Source organism: Amblyomma maculatum, chromosome 5 (assembly GCF_055883805.1).
Source record: "Amblyomma maculatum isolate TAMU_Amacu chromosome 5, ASM5588380v1, whole genome shotgun sequence".
Taxonomy (NCBI): Eukaryota; Metazoa; Arthropoda; class Arachnida; order Ixodida; family Ixodidae; genus Amblyomma; species Amblyomma maculatum.
In genome coordinates, this window is record NC_139348.1 from 109,797,522 (window position 1) to 109,816,829 (window position 19,308).

General features: G+C 45.8%; 1 protein-coding gene across 1 annotated transcript; it reads left to right on the plus strand.

The window, feature by feature from the left end:
- Positions 1-2,092: 2,092 nt before the first annotated feature.
- LOC146189231 (uncharacterized) lies at positions 2,093-17,958 on the plus strand. Its single transcript, XM_084604129.1, has 2 exons — positions 2,093-4,986; positions 13,246-17,958. Exon 2 carries the CDS (start codon positions 13,251-13,253, stop codon positions 13,836-13,838), a length of 588 nt encoding a protein of 195 aa, XP_084460255.1. The 5' UTR covers positions 2,093-4,986; positions 13,246-13,250; the 3' UTR covers positions 13,839-17,958.
- The last annotated feature ends 1,350 nt before the right edge of the window (positions 17,959-19,308 follow it).

Here is a 19,308-nt window from a genome sequence, read left to right on the forward strand (position 1 = left end):
CAAGATAACCATGCAAAACCAGGTAACGATAATAATTGCTTCATGGGAAAGGGAATGCATATTATCATTTACACTTGTTCCGTGGACACCTGAAGCGCGTTGTAAGGGAAGGGAGGAAGGTGGGAGTGAAAGTGAATAGAGAGAAAGAGGAGCATTAGCGGAGGGCCGTCCTTCATTTTTATTTTCAGACAGAAAGACAAATTAAAAATAACATGAAGGTACAGAATACGAGCGTTGATGCATATCAAAAATTACTTATTACAGACGCGCTCAGGTTTGCAATCAGAGAGTGTAGCTGGTCACTAGAGATGGTCATACCAGAGTTCGAGGAACACAATCACTCGTCACACTGTGGGAACTAGAAAACTGCGGCCGCGTGAGTGCACTCAATGGCCGGCGAACATACCATGTCACCTTCCGTGCCCCGTGACTTTCCACGCCACGCATCGGCTATCTGGGAGCAGCATTAAGCCCCGCAGCGCGTTTGGGATCGAGAATGTTCCTTGACAAGTGAGCCATTGAACGACGCTTTTTGAAGGACATCATTTGGAGCGCGCTCCTCCCGGGGTGCCATATTAAAATTGCGCTACAAATGGCCACAATTGGTTAAGCCGCAGCACGGAAGGTAATTGTGTTTGAGAAATTCTAGGAAACATATATGGATATTACTAATGACCATCTACAACGCTCTGATTGCTACTAGGCGTACATTCGTAATGGTTTAAAAAATGAGTATTAAAATTTACTTATTTGCGACCGAGCATCCATCCCCTTTTCTGATGTCCGCCTACAGCGGCATCATCGCACCACAATATCCATCATATTATATTAAAAACTTGCTTAGGTGTAGCATAATGTACATACCTTTTATTTTTAACCTACTCTCTCCTTTCTTCCTTTTACTCACCTCTTTGATTTCCTCTTCGTGTTTCTTGCTATAGCTTTACTTTCGCTGCCCCGATTCAGATGCTTCCGATGATTGGATAGCAGATGTCAGAGCTGGCAAACATCTTTTTATTTACGGTTTTGTTTATTTGAATAAAACCACTTATATACGCGCATGTACACATTTGTAATGAGCTTCCCTTGAAAGCCTGGTATATATCGAGGGCGCAAAATGAGCACCTCTGCTAATCGCGGCAAATCAGGGGGTGCAGGTTGACGGATCTGTCACGTGACAACCATATACTTATCCTTGAGAGCTTTGTGGTCATCCATATCAGAAAATAAAAAAGAAATGGCGCCTCCACAACACCGAATTAACGCATCTGGAAATGGGATCGTTTGTGCGATTGCAGACTCGGCAGCTGCATAAGGCCAGATAAAAAAAGAGAGACCCGTCCAACAAACTATAGTGGAAGCAAAAAAAGAAGAAGCAACCTCAAGCGATCGAAGTTCGCTGCGCTATTTTAGCTATGGCGCACGTGAAGAACACGTGGGCAGTACACATATGCAGACAGTGCAACACGAAGAAGGTCACATCTACGCAGCCGTATCAAAGAGAGGCACAGATGCTAAAAAAGGTCGCTAACCTTGACACTGGATGAAGGGGAAGAATAAATAAATCTACGAGGACACTGTTGTTGTGTTCTTTTTTCCTTTCTTTCTTCCCTGTCATATACTAACTAGTAGCGAGTCAAACGGCGTTAGATGGACAAAAACATGACTGTAATATCGGGATGTCGACAGATGTCACCGATCTAACGATTATTCAAATCCGCGATGTCAATTATATTCTCACATACTCCCTCTATTTTATTCACTAATTTTCTAATCACTGCTTCTTCCCGTCTCTTTGGCACTGTTCCGAGAGAACTTTTCTGTATGTATGTACAAGAGGAGCTCATCATTGAGGCAGTGTGCGTCGGCGAGGGCCGGCTGGGAGATTTACTTTGTTTATTCACGAGCGCGCGTGGGCCCCAAACAACAAATGCAGACCCTCTGCTCCCCTTCCCTTCTACCTCCTCGCCAAGCCGATGGACCGACCAGCCAGCCTTGAAGCCGACCCAGTCGATCACGAGCGGCGATGTGGCGCGCTAGGGTCGCCACCGCGCGTCTTGGCAACCGCGGCGATCATCGGCGACCAATATAGGCTCGCCGCTCGATCAATGCCATTCACATTGGCCACCCGCGCGCCGCTCGGTCTAGTCGCGCTCTAAACGTCCGCGGAGAGACAATGCCCAGCGCACTCTGGTGGGACTCCTTTTTTCCTCCCCCTTCCGAAAGCTCGGAGCTCCGAGAGTGGCAGTTGGCCAGGGAAAGTCCGAATCAAGTGATGTTCTCCGTCTGCGGCGCTATGCACGAACGTCGTCTGCTCGAGGGAACGTCGTCTGGCTTTGAAGAGCGCTCGTGCGGTTAGTGAGCGCTGTCTGCTCTGAAAGACAGTTTTGTGTGCTTGAAATTTTGCCCGTGAAGAGAACGCTTTTTTGATTTCTGCTGAGGTGCTTCTGTTTTAGTGATCGTCAAGCATTCCCGTCGAAGTTCACCAGTAAAGACCCAGAGAGAGTGAACTTCGCCTGCTTCAATGGACGTGGACTGTTCTTAATGGGAGTTTGCCTGCTTGGAAGCGCCATGCACAGTGAAGTTCGTCTGCTTTCTCTACTAATTTTTGTATGCTTCAGCCAACGACAACTCTTCACAGTTGAAATTCCTCACCGGGTTAACTGATTGAAAAACGCCTGGTTCTCTTTCCTGATGTTCTTCTGCTTCGACGAAGGCCAGCTTTAATGAAGTTGAAGTTCGTCTACTCCAGGTTCTGGACAACGCAAATTTTCGCTTGGCTCAATGAACGTCAACCGCCCCTGATTGAACTGGTCTGCTTCAAATGTCTGATTTGTTCTCTGAGGACTTCGCGAGGACTTTGTCTGCTTCAGGACCGTACAGAGTGAACAATCTTGTCTGCTATCTTTCGAAATTCACCTGTTTAAATGTGCGTCATCTGCTGTCCGCACAGCTCTCACTTCTTCAGGCGTCACGCCAAGAGTTCGTGTGCATCTTTTTAAATCTATGAAAAAGAATCAACTTCCGCTGATCGATGCAGCAGTTCGTCCCCGTGTGAAAAATCAGAAGTGATTCCCCGGAGTTCGCACTGGACGATCATATCGCATTGAGAAGGCATCGATCGCTATTACGAGTTTTCCTTCAGACCTCGCATGACTAGTGACGCCGCATCTGTTTCTTTTGACGCACGTCACCCGAGTCCTCCACACGCAAGCCGCCCAGTGACAGCGTGGTGCGCTTTTTTATCTGTCTCTCTACTCGATATAGTTCTGTGAAAGCGTATCGTTCGATCGCTAGCTTCTTTCGTGGCTCTGTTTGTTGTTGGCAACGCGCATCGCGGGCACATTCCCGATGTTGTGACTTGCGATGCCATGTGGTACCGAAGTTCGCCGGCTTCATATTCGCCGTGTATAGCGAAAGCAGGCTGTAACTTTTTGTCCTTCCTTCTCTTGACATTCAACGTGTCAGACAATTAAGTCAGGCATCCTGAGTTATGAATAGCAATTTGACTAATTAGGTGCAACGATCCCGGTCTTCGGCACGCATATTTCGCTTCGTATACCGTTCTTTCTGCCACGAACGTTTTTAGTATTTTTTCCTCGGCCCTATCTTCAGTGCCGTCGAATTCTTCTTAGGATTTGTTTTTTTTTTTGTTACCTTCTCAACAACTCGCAGATTTATCAGGTTGTTGCTCTTAGTCTGAGTGCTTTTGTCACCTCATCGATGGTCGTATTGTTTCCTTGTGAACGTACGTCAACGTCGTATATAACCAGTAATAGTATTTGTGTTCTCACGGCAGCAGGTTAAGAAGCAGTCGGCACTTATATCATCAACATCTTCTGCACCTGCAACGTTTTTCATCCGCATCAACGCATCTGCTCCTTTTTTTTTTCCTCGAGAAAGGTCGCCCGTGCCCCACTTCCTGACACTGTCGCTTTCCTCGTACCGTCCGCTTTGTAGCGACCGTCCCCGAACATTCTACATTGTTTGCATCCGGTGTCGCAGTTTCTCTGAAACGGTGTCCCTCCTCGCTTTGTCCACAATTCCGTGATGGATGCGTACGCGCCGTCACTGCACCGTTTTCTGAAGCCAACAACTGTCGCTTTCTGCACGCGCTTCTTCTGACAGCTGCACGTACAGAGAAAGAGAGCGCGCGGATTCAACAGCTGTTGTCAAGCGGCGTTTCTTGTTGCATCCTGACGCGCTCCTCGAATCATCTGCTCCACAGCTGCAAAGACGCCGCGAAATAGCGTTGCCACCCTAATTGCCTTGTGAGCTTCAAAACGAGCAGGTCGTTCTTTACCACCAGCATAGCTGCTATACAATCTTGGTCGTTCTCGTAACTTCCGCCCTATAAGGTCAGTCAGAAGCAGTCATCTACATCGCAGGTCGCATTTAGTCGATTTCAGATAACCGGATATTTCAACCTGTGGGTATACGTTAGACCGAAGGCCTGTCTGTTTTATCTTAAACTATACTGGCACGTTTATTCTTTATACAGCATGTCTCCGCGCTCCAACATCTTGAATCCGTGCAGAAACTTTGACCTTTGATCCTCCCTACAAAAGACCATTGTCGCCAAATCCGCAAAGAACAAATACCACAGGTCCGAGCAACTTCACTTCAGACCTCGAACCAGCGGAATGGATGCCTTTGACTCTGCTGATTATTTCACTAACTGTCGAGGAAGCTGAAAAGTATCAAGCATTTTGGATGAATTCACCTCTGCATGTGGTCAAAGCCTCTGGTCGCGCGTGCGGGGTCGATGTCAGAAGACCGAGAGGGAAGACATCGCTTCTGGGGACAAGATCTGTGGGGCAAAGAACGAGGACCATGTACGTTGTGCGCGATGCGGTGCCAATAGTGAAACTGTGTGAAATAGCGATAATGCACCGGTGACCTCTGATGGTCGCCCGGTGACAGAAATCGTCTCCGCTCCGTCGACCAACACGCAAGTGCAATTCCAATAGGAACGGACATACTCAGGTACGTTAAACGATGCCATTGCATATGTTTGCCAATTAGCGAGTAACCGCTCGTTGCATGTACTTGAGTGAAGCTATCTGGCTTCAGGGGATAACTGCACAGCTTTCCCGGAAACTTGGCAGGTGTAGAAGAATTTGTTTTATCTCAGGGATTGAACATGACCCGACCCCTGTTCTGGGCCATAGCTGCCCCAGCTGAACTAACCAAGGCGACTAGCAGATGGTAGACTATTAGCTACACGACCAACAACTTGAGGCGGCAATAGTGTTAGTACATTAAATTCATGAAAGGTGCAGTAGGGCGAATTCCTACGACAGGCGACTGTCCTGAATTTGATTTCCAGAGAGAGCAAATTTAGATTCAACTGTGAGTCTTTAAAGACAACTGTTTGGCTGGCACTTTCTTGCTAGCGATTGTCGGCAAATTTGTGTTGCTTGACGTTTCAGCGCAAAGTGATCATAGAATGGATGGATGACAACCGGTTTTGAAGAGTAAGCGAGAAATATTTTTAAATACGCGCGTCTTGGGGGGTGGCCATTATACGAACTAAGTAGAGTGACTGATTATTGACTGAGCAAAATGGGAGTAACTCAGCGGCGAGCTATAGGATACACGTTTCTTTTGTTGTTTCATGCTTTTCATTTTTGCAGTTTTTTGTTTGTTGAAGCAGTATTTTCGATTTGTTTGTTTGTTGGAGAAGTACCCCTTCATGTAGCTCTCACTCTTACTGAGGTGGGACGTCAAACACATCCCTGGATGGCTTTGCTTTCACTTTTGAGAAGAGGAGTCGCAGCTATTAGGCCGAGTTGACCCTGAAAAGAAAATGTTCCGACTAAAAGAGATCCCGGAATGCTTCACTTGTACACAAGATCTTGAACTACCTCATCTTTCCATCAAACCCGATTCCTACATGTTGTAGATTAAAATACGCAGTTGAGGCTCTGTCACGATGCCGACGTAAAACGGCAGTTGTCAAGCTGAAAGCGTGTAAATCAATTGCACCGTTAGCCGTGCAATACTCAGGCCCAAAACGAAATCGGCAGCTGGTAGACATACTTGAACATGCTCTAAGAGTGATCTTAAATTTAAATTTTCGCTTATTTCAAGCAATCGACGTATTCGGTAACAGAACTTATTTCGCGGGCACAGGTGCCAACGTCGATTATACGTGAAAAGAAAAAGCGTGCTTAAAGATGCAGGCCGAAATGAAAACTAGCTTCGTTATTTGTGCATAAAATGTTACATTATACGGCACAGTTTAACATTTAGGCTGATTTCTAAATCACATATTATTACCAGCAAGTCACCGCTGTTGTTGGGGAATTTTGTTAACACCATCATAAAGTTACGCATGTTGTGCTAAGTGTCAAGGAGAAAGTGCACAAGTTTCCAATATCATGGATGTTCGCAAAGATCTGTTCTGTGGAGTCAAACTGTGTTTTAGACTGAACTGTAAAATTTTATAATAAAAGCTAAAGCTTGCCGCTTATACTGACGTGACAATTATTTTATCAAAAAGAATTTTAGAAACTATTGCAATCGCGTACAGTGATATAGCGAGTTTTATTGTGTCTCTTCAGTGTCTTAGGACGCATGCGCGACAACCAGAATCCTTCTGCTACCATTTCTTACGACAATTCGCAGAGATCAGCGAAGGAAAATAGAAACAAGCGAATTATTAGAAAATCAACCTTAAAGCCAAATATTCTTTTCGCATCACTTATCCCTTCGCATTTCGTTTACCTTTGGTCAGCCTAATGCAAAGGCAAAACCAATGGAAATACGATTCTGAACATAACAGCGATACTGCAACGGGTTACGCTCTGTCGTTGGAAATACGCTATATATTTCCGGCGGAGGATCACAAGCGCAATTTTCTCAAAGTTCTTGGTAGCTACGCATGATTAAATATAAATGCCTACTTTTTTTGTCTTATGCAGCATATTGCGTTTCAATTTTTAGTTACGGCAACGATGTACCTAGTTTTTCAAAAAATGAATAAATTAAAATGAAACATCTAAATTTCAGTGTGAATTGCATTGTGCGCTCACGCCCGAAAGGATTTTTTTTTTTTACATAAGAACGACCCACATGCAAGTTGGGCGCTCATTACGAGACATGGACATTCTCGAGAACTGACGCCTTTAGATGTTCGCTGCTCTCAAAGACAACATTAGACTTGACACGCCGATACACGAAATTACGAATTCGCTTAAAAGGTTTTTGTAAAAAAATGCTGCAGCTTTGCCGTACTCCTCGACTGCGCCTTTTCTGCGCTCTGTAACGGCCTGGAATGGCGAACAATTGTAGAAATTCAGAACTGTTTGCACCAAAGTCCGTAAACTGGTCCAGTCGTACAATAACTGTGCTTTGACACGCAGATACACGATATTACGAATTCGCTCAAAAGGTTTTTGTAAAAAATGCTGCAGCTTTGCCGTACTCCTCGACTGCGCCTTTTCTGCGCTCTGTAACGGCCTGGAATGGCGAACAATTGTAGAAATTCATAACTGTTTGCACCAAAGTCCGTAAACTGGTCCAGTCGTACAAGAACTGTGCTTTGACACGCAGATACGCGACATTACAAATTCGCTCAAAAGGTTTTTGTAAAAAATGCTGCAGCTTTGCCGTACTCCTCGACTGCGCCTTTTCTGCGCTCTGTAACGGTCTGGAATGGCGAACAATTGTAGAAATTCATAACTGTTTGCACCAAAGTCCGTAAACTGGTCCAGTCGTACAATAACTGTGCTTTGACACGCAGATACACGATATTACGAATTCGCTCAAAAGGTTTTTGTAAAAAATGCTGCAGCTTTGCCGTACTCCTCGACTGCGCCTTTCCTGCGCTCTGTAACGGCCTGGAATGGCGAACAATTGTAGAAATTCAGAACTGTTTGCACCAAAGTCCGTAAACTGGTCCAGTCGTACAAGAAGTGTGCTTTGACACGCAGATACACGATATTACGTATTCGCTCAAAAGGTTTTTGTAAAAAATGCTGCAGCTTTGCCGTACTCCTCGACTGCGCCTTTTCTGCGCTCTGTAACGGCCTGGAATGGCGAACAATTGTAGAAATTCATAACTGTTTGCACCAAAGTCCGTAAACTGGTCCAGTCGTACAAGAACTGTGCTTTGACACGCAGATACGCGACATTACGAATTCGCTCAAAAGGTTTTTGTAAAAAAATGCTGCAGCTTTGCCGTACTCCTCGACTGCGCCTTTTCTGCGCTCTGTAACGGCCTGGAATGGCGAACAATTGTAGAAATTCATAACTGTTTGCACCAAAGTCCGTAAACTGGTCTAGTCGTACAAGAACTGTGCTTTGACACGCAGATACGCGACATTACGAATTCGCTCAAAAGGTTTTTGTAAAAAAATGCTGCAGCTTTGCCGTACTCCTCGACTGCGCCTTTTCTGCGCTCTGTAACGGCCGGGAATGGCGAACAATTGTAGAAATTCATAACTGTTTGCATCAAAGTCCGTAAACTGGTCCAGTCGTACAAGAACTGTGCTTTGACACGCAGATACGCGACATTACGAATTCGCTCAAAAGGTTTTTGTAAAAAAATGCTGCAGCTTTGCCGTACTCCTCGACTGCGCCTTTTCTGCGCTCTGTAACGGCCGGGCATGGCGAACAATTGTAGAAATTCATAACTGTTTGCACCAAAGTCCGTAAACTGGTCCAGTCGTACAAGAACTGTGCTTTGACACGCAGATACGCGACATTACGAATTCGCTAAAAAGGTTTTTGTAAAAAAATGCTGCAGCTTTGCCGTACTCCTCGACTGCGCCTTTTCTGCGCTCTGTAACGGCCTGGAATGGCGAACAATTGTAGAAATTCAGAACTGTTTGCATCAAAGTCCGTAAACTGGTCCAGTCGTACAAGAAGTGTGCTTTGACACGCAGATACACGATATTACGAATTCGCTCAAAAGGTTTTTGTAAAAAATGCTGCAGCTTTGCCGTACTCCTCGACTGCGCCTTTTCTGCGCTCTGTAACGGCCTGGAATGGCGAACAATTGTAGAAATTCAGAACTGTTTGCACCAAAGTCCGTAAACTGGTCCAGTAGTACAAGAACTGTGCTTTGACACGCAGATACGCGACATTACGAATTCGCTCAAAAGGTTTTTGTAAAAAAATGCTGCAGCTTTGCCGTACTCCTCGACTGCGCCTTTTCTGCGCTCTGTAACGGCCTGGAATGGCGAACAATTGTAGAAATTCAGAACTGTTTGCACCAAAGTCCGTAAACTGGTACAGTCGTACAAGAACTGTGCTTTGACACGCATATACACGATATTACGAATTCGCTCAAAAGGTTTTTGTAAAGAATGCTGCAGCTTTGCCGTACTCCTCGACTGCGCCTTTTCTGCGCTCTGTAACGGCCTGGAATGGCGAACAATTGTAGAAATTCATAACTGTTTGCACCAAAGTCCGTAAACTGGTCCAGTCGTACAAGAAGTGTGCTTTGACACGCAGATACACGATATTACGAATTCGCTCAAAAGGTTTTTGTAAAAAATGCTGCAGCTTTGCCGTACTCCTCGACTGCGCCTTTTCTGCGCTCTGTAACGTCATTGAATGGCGAACAATTGTAGAAATTCATAACTGTTTGCACCAAAGTCCGTAAACTGGTCCAGTCGTACAAGAACTGTGCTTTGACACGCAGATACGCGACATTACGAATTCGCTCAAAAGGTTTTTGTAAAAAATGCTGCAGCTTTGCCGTACTCCTCGACTGCGCCTTTTCTGCGCTCTGTAACGGCCTGGAATGGCGAACAATTGTAGAAATTCAGAACGGTTTGCACCAAAGTCCGTAAACTGGTCCAGTCGTACAATAACTGTGCTTTGATACGCAGATACACGATATTACGAATTCGCTCAAAAGGTTTTTGTAAAAAATGCTGCAGCTTTGCCGTACTCCTCGACTGCGCCTTTTCTGCGCTCTGTAACGGCCTGGAATGGCGAACAATTGTAGAAATTCAGAACTGTTTGCACCAAAGTCCGTAAACTGGTACAGTCGTACAAGAACTGTGCTTTGACACGCATATACACGATATTACGAATTCGCTCAAAAGGTTTTTGTAAAGAATGCTGCAGCTTTGCCGTACTCCTCGACTGCGCCTTTTCTGCGCTCTGTAACGGCCTGGAATGGCGAACAATTGTAGAAATTCATAACTGTTTGCACCAAAGTCCGTAAACTGGTCCAGTCGTACAAGAAGTGTGCTTTGACACGCAGATACACGATATTACGAATTCGCTCAAAAGGTTTTTGTAAAAAATGCTGCAGCTTTGCCGTACTCCTCGACTGCGCCTTTTCTGCGCTCTGTAACGGCATTGAATGGCGAACAATTGTAGAAATTCATAACTGTTTGCACCAAAGTCCGTAAACTGGTCCAGTCGTACAAGAACTGTGCTTTGACACGCAGATACGCGACATTACGAATTCGCTCAAAAGGTTTTTGTAAAAAATGCTGCAGCTTTGCCGTACTCCTCGACTGCGCCTTTTCTGCGCTCTGTAACGGCCTGGAATGGCGAACAATTGTAGAAATTCATAACTGTTTGCACCAAAGTCCGTAAACTGGTCCAGTCGTACAATAACTGTGCTTTGACACGCAGATACACGATATTACGAATTCGCTCAAAAGGTTTTTGTAAAAAATGCTGCAGCTTTGCCGTACTCCTCGACTGCGCCTTTTCTGCGCTCTGTAACGGCCTGGAATGGCGAACAATTGTAGAAATTCATAACTGTTTGCATCAAAGCCCGTAAACTGGTCCAGTCGTACAAGAACTGTGCTTGTCACATATAGCACGCCGCTTGCCATCACTCATCGGCGTCCAACTGTTTAAATAAATGTCTCTGCTACTTTTTTCAGGCACCCAGAGCTCTCGCCTGTTTCGTCATTCGGACGCTTCGTTGCCTCGTTAAAGCAGTTCGCGGTGAAACGCTAAAAATAACCCAGACGGAGAGAACACGTGTCTTCTCGCAGCCATCGGCAGTCGAGCGGCGAGTTAAGTTCGATGGTACTTGCCAGTCGGGCCTCGACCAAATGTCGAATGGCGTGCTGCTGTGCAAATAAAACAGGGCTCTACGAGGTGAATAAAACAAGCTGTAACGGAGAACGCCCTCGCTACCAGCTCTGTCGTCCGAGGCAGTAAACAGGCGCACTCTGACGACGCGCGGACAGTCGCTGCTGAAACATGCAAGACCTCGCGGGAACGGATCTAGCTTAGGTTAGGTCTCCGGGTAAGAGGCGCGCTCGCCATTGGGATGCCCAGGAACGGACACCGCTTTGCTGAGCTTATAAGGCCGTCCGCCTGGAGGATTTTTCCCTATCGCGCGACGTTGTTGTAGAACCACCTGGTCAAACATGCATGCCCTCTTGTTCGTAGAAGTTTCAAAAGTGTTGCCTAGAGAGGAAGATGATAGAATTTCGATGCCTTAGTGCACGCCAGGTGCACTTCGGTGAAGTTAGGTCGGCGGTCACCTGACTTATCAGGTTATTGTTTCGCTCTAAGGAGGATTTTAAAAACTTAAAGCATAATCGGAACAAAATGCTCCACATATATATCTGCTGTGTTTAGTGCACGTTAGCCGCCTTATCATTGTCAGCCTTAAAGCCCAACGCATTTAGTTTTAGCTGTACGCCAAGTTTGTATATACCGTTGTTAACTAAGCGGTTGCTGCGCAAATGTTTATAATCATCACTCAACTAACGCGCCGGGCGATCGAGGTAGAATATAACTTACAAAAACAATCAATGCAGCAATACGTGGATGTGCTCCATCAGCAGCCCCAGAACGCCCTCTCTGGGAGTGGCCTAGCTGGGTGTAACAACCTCGTTAACTACGTAAAGGCGGATGCGGCCCGTTTCGATTACGACGCAATATAAAACCGCTGAATCGAGTCCGTCTATCACCACTTTCGCTCCAGTTTACGACACGGAATGTTCCACGCCCATTCAACTATCGTGGTACAAAGCCAGCAGCGGCTGACTGTAGGTGTTCCATCATGGCTAAGCCCACTGCTGGCGAGCGCATAAAATATTCACTCTGTTTAGGGCGCGGTGAAACAGTAAGCGAATGCAGCTGACATTTGCATTTGGTTACAGAATTTTATGGAGACAGCGCCTATATAGTTATCTCTGGGAAACGGCCTATCACGCGCGGAGCAGTACACGTGTTCGAACACATTGGCGCGCGTGTGGAATTATTCTGGTAATGCGTAGCATGGTGATGAATATATGGTCGTTATGCCTGAATAGACCATCTCGCTGCTAAATGCATTCCACGCGATGTTGTATAAAACAAGGGATCATTATTAAGCTACGAGCAAACACCTGAGCCGTCGAGCCAATCAGTTTAGCGATGTATCGGCGCCCTCCTAAATACAGTCCCCTCTGCTTGCGATACAGTTGGCGGTCGCTGTCTTTTTCAAAGAGGTATTAAGATATCAACTGACACTTGGCCTCGTAGTTATTTGGCGAGTGGCTCTGTCAGTCCCTGTCATGCACTCAGAAGGGATGCAAGCCTTCATTGGCTAAGTCAGTGATCAAACCACACAGTCAGTAATTCACAACTGAAACAGCAAATTAGAGTATCTATACAGTAATCAAACAGCTGCAGACGACTGTAGACATTTGAGTATGGTTGTGTACCTTTTTCGGTATGTGTTTCGGGGTCGTGCACAGCTTTTATGCGTTCTTCTTAGCAGTACTGCATTTTTCACCGCCATTCACCTGTTAGTCCAGTAGTTAACGCCACAAAAGGCGTTCAGGGTATTTTGAAGCCTATAATACAACGACATCCCGCCTGGCCTGGATGAAATTGCGAACAAGGACCCCGTTCTAGGAGCGAACCTCAAATATCTCTTTACCGCTCGGCCGTGACTGTACTTTTCTTTCAAGTATAGGTTGCTTAAATTAACAAACATATGTTCTGTTTGTCGAAAAATGAATCACAGGTACACTTCGTCGCGACTACAGTGAAGCTATAGGAGAGCAGGGGCATGCTCAAAACAAAACATGCACCATCGCTATCAATACAGCCCACTAACCAAGGGAGGTACAATGTCATCGCTATGAAGCTCGCATTTCAAAGGTCGACGCAGAGCAGCACAAGGTTTTTCTCTCTAGCTGGCCTTGTGTGTCCTCTTTTTATTGGAACTAGTTTTCTCAATTTTTCTCTATATATTTCCTCGTACTAACCCAAAACTCGTGAGGCCGGTCATGGACTCAGTCGCGTTGCCTGACGTCTTCGCAGGCAACATGCTGTCGTGGATGATCAGCCGCAAGCGGGAGCTGGACCTCCAGGAGCAGGCCATGAGGCGCGAGCAGGAGGCCAATGCACTCGAGTACGAGATGAAGCGGCGCGCCTTGCAACGGGACCTGCAGGACCGGCGACGCCTGGCCGCCACCAGGGGAACCGTGCTCTGCATAGTGGGCTGCGGCCTGGCGCTGGCCGCGCTGGGCGTCGCACTCACCACCGTCGGGGTCCTGCTACGGGGTGGGCCATGGAAGGCTCCCTGCATCGTCGCCGGGCCTACGTGCATCGTCATGGGCTTCCTGGTGCTGCTGCTCTCGGTAGAGACCATCATCAAATGCCGGCGAGCGCAGCGATTCCAGCAGTCCGACTCCAAGGAGACGCTCCTGGAGCGGGCACTCAACAAGGCGGCGGGCAAGACGACCAAAGACACTAACGTGGACGACGCGACGACGCCGAGCAAGAGAAAGAATGCAGTCGCTGCTGGTGGTGCGGGCACCTCGACTGCTAGCAATGTCACGAACTCTCTCCTCCTCGACCCTCAGAGACTTGTGGAGCCGTTGCAAGTAGAGGAAAGTGCGGTGGATACTTAGCCGCGAAGGCCGCGAACGTGGTGGCGACCACTCGCGTGTGTCATAGTACCCGCTGTGAGTGAACAGAGATGTCAGTGCGAAATCTGTGCTGGCCTTTCCTAGGGATGAGCGTATGACGACGATGAATCATCCATGCCGTGAAATCAGATTGAGGACGAAGGTTCTGCACTTCCTGTGCCTTCTTGTCCACCGTGTGAAGGCTTCTGCACTCGCACAGGAACCAAGTGCACCGGATATTTTGCCGATACTTGTCCGTGCGGATCGCGATTATCGTGAATTGTGCACGCGCTTTTCGACGAAAGATTACGTGGAGTGCCCCTCAGTGATAGCGTTAGCGGATTTGCCGTGCCGCTATTAGTGATCAGTCAGCAAGACCATTGGGGCAGTTCTACGCATTCATCACTGACCTAGACTCCTTTTCACGTCGTATCGAAGAAGACGTTACGACGTGTGGATGTATATCCAATGAATGAAGAGGCTTATTAACAATGTTGGGAAGAACATCTCCCTAAATGGAACCAGCGAACGTGAACTGGTGGTAAATATTGCCAGGACAACTATGTTTATGTGTATCTTTGTGTACTGCTATTGACTGTTCGTCTTATCAGCCCCCTTTGTCGCCAAAGCGACAAAGAGTTTATATTGAGCGTAGCAGTGGCATCAAGCAAGTGTCCTGATACCACTCTAAGGAATCAAACTCGATGGAACACCTGAAGGCGCTACTCAGAGTGACCATCACTTTAATGAAAGAGATGTTATGGCTTAAGGAAATGTTATTGATAAGCGGTTAATCTAGTTCGACAGCGGCGAGGTACTCTTCGTGCCATTAGGCCAAAATCGCCAAGTTTCGTGTCTGATATTGCAGACTACGCATGCCCGAATCAGGCGAAAGACTCGCGTTGTGTATGACCGTTCGGGACTCAAGTGGTTGGGTGGGGATCCAACGCGTCTAGTGAGAGCAAAACGTGAGGAATGAATTCCCTCATTCCGCCCAGTTGTCTTGTAACACACTGATCCTTGAGAGAAGACGTGAAGTGGTCAATTCAGCCTTCATCTAGTCGCGAAATCTAAAGAAAAAATACTAGTCATATAGCACACACTGTACAAATTAAGCAAGCATAATGCACACAAAGCGCCGTTTCAGCTACAGGATTATATTGGCATATTTTTCTACGCAGTTGTTGCAAGCTGTGTTCTCGCGTAAACACCGTTTATTCATGTCATCCATAAGCACGCACCCAGATCACCTCACGTTTTGACGATGTAAAGGAAACATTGGTAGAATGCTGCTGTGCTTTTAAAGCCCCGAATTAGTTGAAGCGTTTTCTGCACGCTTTCAAGATGTCTACCAGATGTTTTTTATTTGATTTAAGGCCTAAAACGAAAGCTTTAGTTTTCCGCTTGGCAGCGCAAGTGAAAAGTTTTTGCGAAGCATGTCTAAGAAACAATTAAATCACATGGATAAATGCGGCAGGAAAATATAAAAGCTATTCGATTTTTCTAAAACCTCATGTAATGTAATCATCGATCACCTATACGCATATTTCAAAGGTATCCTGCAAAGGAGCTTGCGTCACTTGCGATAATGCGAACACCCCTGTTGTTTAGGGCAGCATCGAAGCAGTTGAACATCATTGTTACCCGAGGCATGTCAGTAACGCGACAAGAAAAAAATTATCCTGGTCACATCATCATATTGTGAACGCTTGTGAATCATCGCACTGTGAACGCAACCCTGCATGAACACTTTGTTACAGCGATGCGTCGTCAAGCAAAATCCTTGCATAATCCGTATTCGCCCAAACATACCTCATACTGGAGACGACGAGGGGTAACTGTGAAATTCCGCTTGAAGTGAGAGTCCTACGCACTCCATAAGCTGCTTGCGGCGTTTACAGAGGGGTGTGCTAAGCTTCCGTAATGTGTGACTCGTGTGCGCAAACGTGATTTACCCTGGTGCATTGGAAGCATACCTTGGGATTAGACCTAATTATCGAGGAAGTGCCCTCAAAGGAAGCGACACCCGTGACCAATTTTCAATGCCTGTGACCCATCGAACCGGAAACCCTGGGATCAAAAGAGCACTTCTGGTGATCTGTAAGAGATATATACTGTCGTGTGCGTATGCTGGTTGTGCTCGTCGCTTTTTGGCACACATTTGTTGTCGTTGCTGTTGCTTTCTTGTATGTTGTCGCAGAGGACATTATAGCCCTTCGTATGTGAAATGAACGCATTTCTCCGTTTTGTATATTTGTTGTATAACTGTCAAGTAAAATGCTCTTCGTCTCAACGAGGACCACAGGGACAAAGTGCTGTTTTTATGATGTCTGAAAAGTGAGGTGATGCAGGCGGTTCGGCGATTAATTATATGGTCAGTGGTAGTCGTAACATACGCGGAGTAATCGCGACCGTTTTTCAGTTTCTATCAGATGTATACAGCGCCACTCATTTTTTCAAATTTTTTTACCCGCAAACCGGCAGCGAGAATTTTAATGACCGTGTGTATGCGAACGCTTACACCGCTGCACATATGTGCGTCTGAAAAGTCACTCCGTGACGCAAGATACTGGTTCCCTTAAATGTAGCTGAACGATATTGGACCGAGCTCTTCACCACGAAGCTTCAAATTTTTCACGCTGTCTTGCACATTATAATTCGAGCACGGGGGCATTCTGTGTCATTGATTTTGTTAACTTGATGAGCAGCTAGTACGCTCCACGTGTCCACTACGCGCTCATGTGCCTTCCAAGGACCAATTCTTAAGTCTCTGGGAATACCTTTGCAGGTAGTGCGTCCATAACAACCAGCCGTATTCATTTACCTGGGACACGCATAATTGCGAAGTGTCACCGTACTTCAAAGCCCGCGCAGTTCGTCAATCGATATTCGCTTGGATCGGTGTGTGCCCGCAAATCCTCCAATCACAAGTTCCGAGTGACGAGTTTTCATAGTTTTCAGTGTTATCGAAGCATAATGACTAAGTATGACCTTCAGCAGTTGCATAATGCTCTTGAGTAATTAACTGTCACTGTTTGTGACGCAAAGCCAGCTAATCAAGATCACGATAGCAGGTGACCTCTGCGCATATATCTAATTATTTTAACTCTAAGACTACTTACATGCGAGAAGGATATCGAAAGGTGCACCACTGAAGGCACAGCAGCGGTATTGAAGCCGAGAGTAATAAAAACCTACAATGTCGTATTTCGGCCCATCAGAAAAACTTAATCATCCGATTGAAAGCCACTCTGTCATGACCATCATGTGAGACAGAGCAGTACGAAAGATTCGAAATTGCACAAAACGTTTCTTTACAAATCTTTGCATCTTCTGACAGGAAATTACAGTACAAAGACGCAAATGTGTACGATGAATTTAATCATAAACCGTAGTTTTAAAACGTGTCTTTCTTTGGAGCAGTATACCTAACTCAGAATGGTTGTCAGATGGCTTTCGACCGACCGCGCTATGTCACGCGCTTCGAACTTTCAACAAAGAAGTTCTATGAATAAAAAGAGACTCGTTTTTGTACCCGCGGAAAATGCTAATATTTCCTCCTGCCCGCTTTCTGTGAAAACATTCGCGTGGTGCGCGACCTCTTTACCGGCCATTGGGGATGCGTTCCCGATAAACATCACATTTGAATCTGCAGGGTCCGTCCCTTTTTCCTCTTTTTTTTCCTTTAGTTTTCCGCCCTTCTTTAGTATTGTCGTTTCCCTATATCTGATAGCAAACGTAGCACTGCAAACTTGTGAAACATATGAGTGTCCGCTATGGAAGTTCTTTCGCAACAAAGCTACCAATGGTGCACCAAAGTTAGTTACGTTACCAAGGCCGAGTTGTTCCGCCGAATGGGATATCGCCGCAGCATTAAGGTTGAATTTCTTTGTTCCCTCCCTGTATTGCTCTATGAAGTTTTTGAAGTGATCGCATATATCGACGTACACGCTGCGCGTTTTGTAAACGAACTTGACCAGCGACACAGCACGGTGCGGTCGATTGCTTCGTCGTTCTAAATGGCGTTACATAAAGCGGCTTAGCCTGCGTTGCTTATTTTATGAACAAGAACAAAACGCCCGCAAATCCCGAAGCTTTTCTATCGCGAGTTGTTTATCGAAGCCAAATAAACATATTTCCCGTTGGAGATGTTTTTGTGTGCTTCATTGTTGGTGTGCCCTCCCCCCCCCCCCATACCCCCGTCTTTCTTTCCTTAAGGCAGTGAGAGAATAGAGGGCGCTCAATGTATTTAACATTGTGGATCGGCGTATCGAAAGCGTACACTTCGTCACATCTTACCTGTAAAAGACACAGCAGTCACTACCGATGTGATATTTTCATAGCTGTTCATAACCAGAGCGAAAAGGGCGAGATGTTTCAACTTTGTCTCTGGCTTGGCTGGCGCTTGGCCAAAACTATGGCTTCGGCTTCTAACGCACAGCAGGCCCACAATGCTATAATGCTCTGGCAACATTCTCCACTGTATTCGGATCAACTTTTTTCTTTTCGGTGTGTTTTACTGCTTCGAAAAAAAAAAATCATTTTAGGAACACGACCGCAAATTTGGCTCACATGGAGATTATGAAAGCTGGTGTAGGAGGTTTGTCCTACAACTAAATCCGTGTTTTCGGAAAGTTGAAAGCCGAAGGGAGAGCGATTTTCAGTCTGTCCAGCATATCTGCGGTGGCAGAACGACGATAACACCTCTTTTTGTTTTTTGAGAGAAGAACGCTGGTGGTTGAAGTGTCATAAAGATGCCATGAAACAACAGGCCTGAAATAAGCCCGACCATACACGCGTAATCGATTCTGCAAAAATGGAAACACGAGTGTAAAGTTTTGGGACCTCATCCTACCAGAAGCAAGCACAATATTGTATAAATGAGCATTCTCTTCTAGGAATTGTTACAATGATGTCAGGAATAAAATTTAAAAAAAATCAAGCAGTAACAGCTTACTTCTCTTTTTAAGCGTTGCCTGTCTACGTGGCATCTAGGTCTACGCGCATACATTTACTTATGTCGTAAGGAACAATCTGTGTTGTTTTGAGCCTTGCAACCACGAGTTTTATGCATTTTTAAGGAAGAAAACAGCTTCTAAAACTGAAGACAGCCCAGAGGAATGTTTCTACTCTTCTTGAATTTGTGGTGCTGACAAAAGGGTTAGGTAGCAGTGTAACTAGTTTTACCTTCGTGAGAAATAATCGATTAGAAATTACAAGACTACATGCTATCGGTAGTGTCCAAACCAGTGGGATCCACACTCACAACCACGAACGCACGAACTGACCCTGATTTATGTACAATGCTTTTAGATACTAACAAATAAACTTAAAAATGAAAACAAATAAGGGGAAAAACGAGTTCGGTATTTTTATAACGAAACAAAAATTTTCAAGGGCTTGCGGCGTTCTGATTGGAGTAACAATCAATCATTTTTGAGCTACCGGGTTAGTACAAAATGTATCGCAATAA

What these genes read in the sequence shown, in the direction of transcription:
- LOC146189231 (XM_084604129.1), top strand. Translation starts at nt 13,251, where the DNA reads ATGCTGTCGTGGATGATCAGCCGCAAGCGGGAGCTGGACCTCCAGGAG.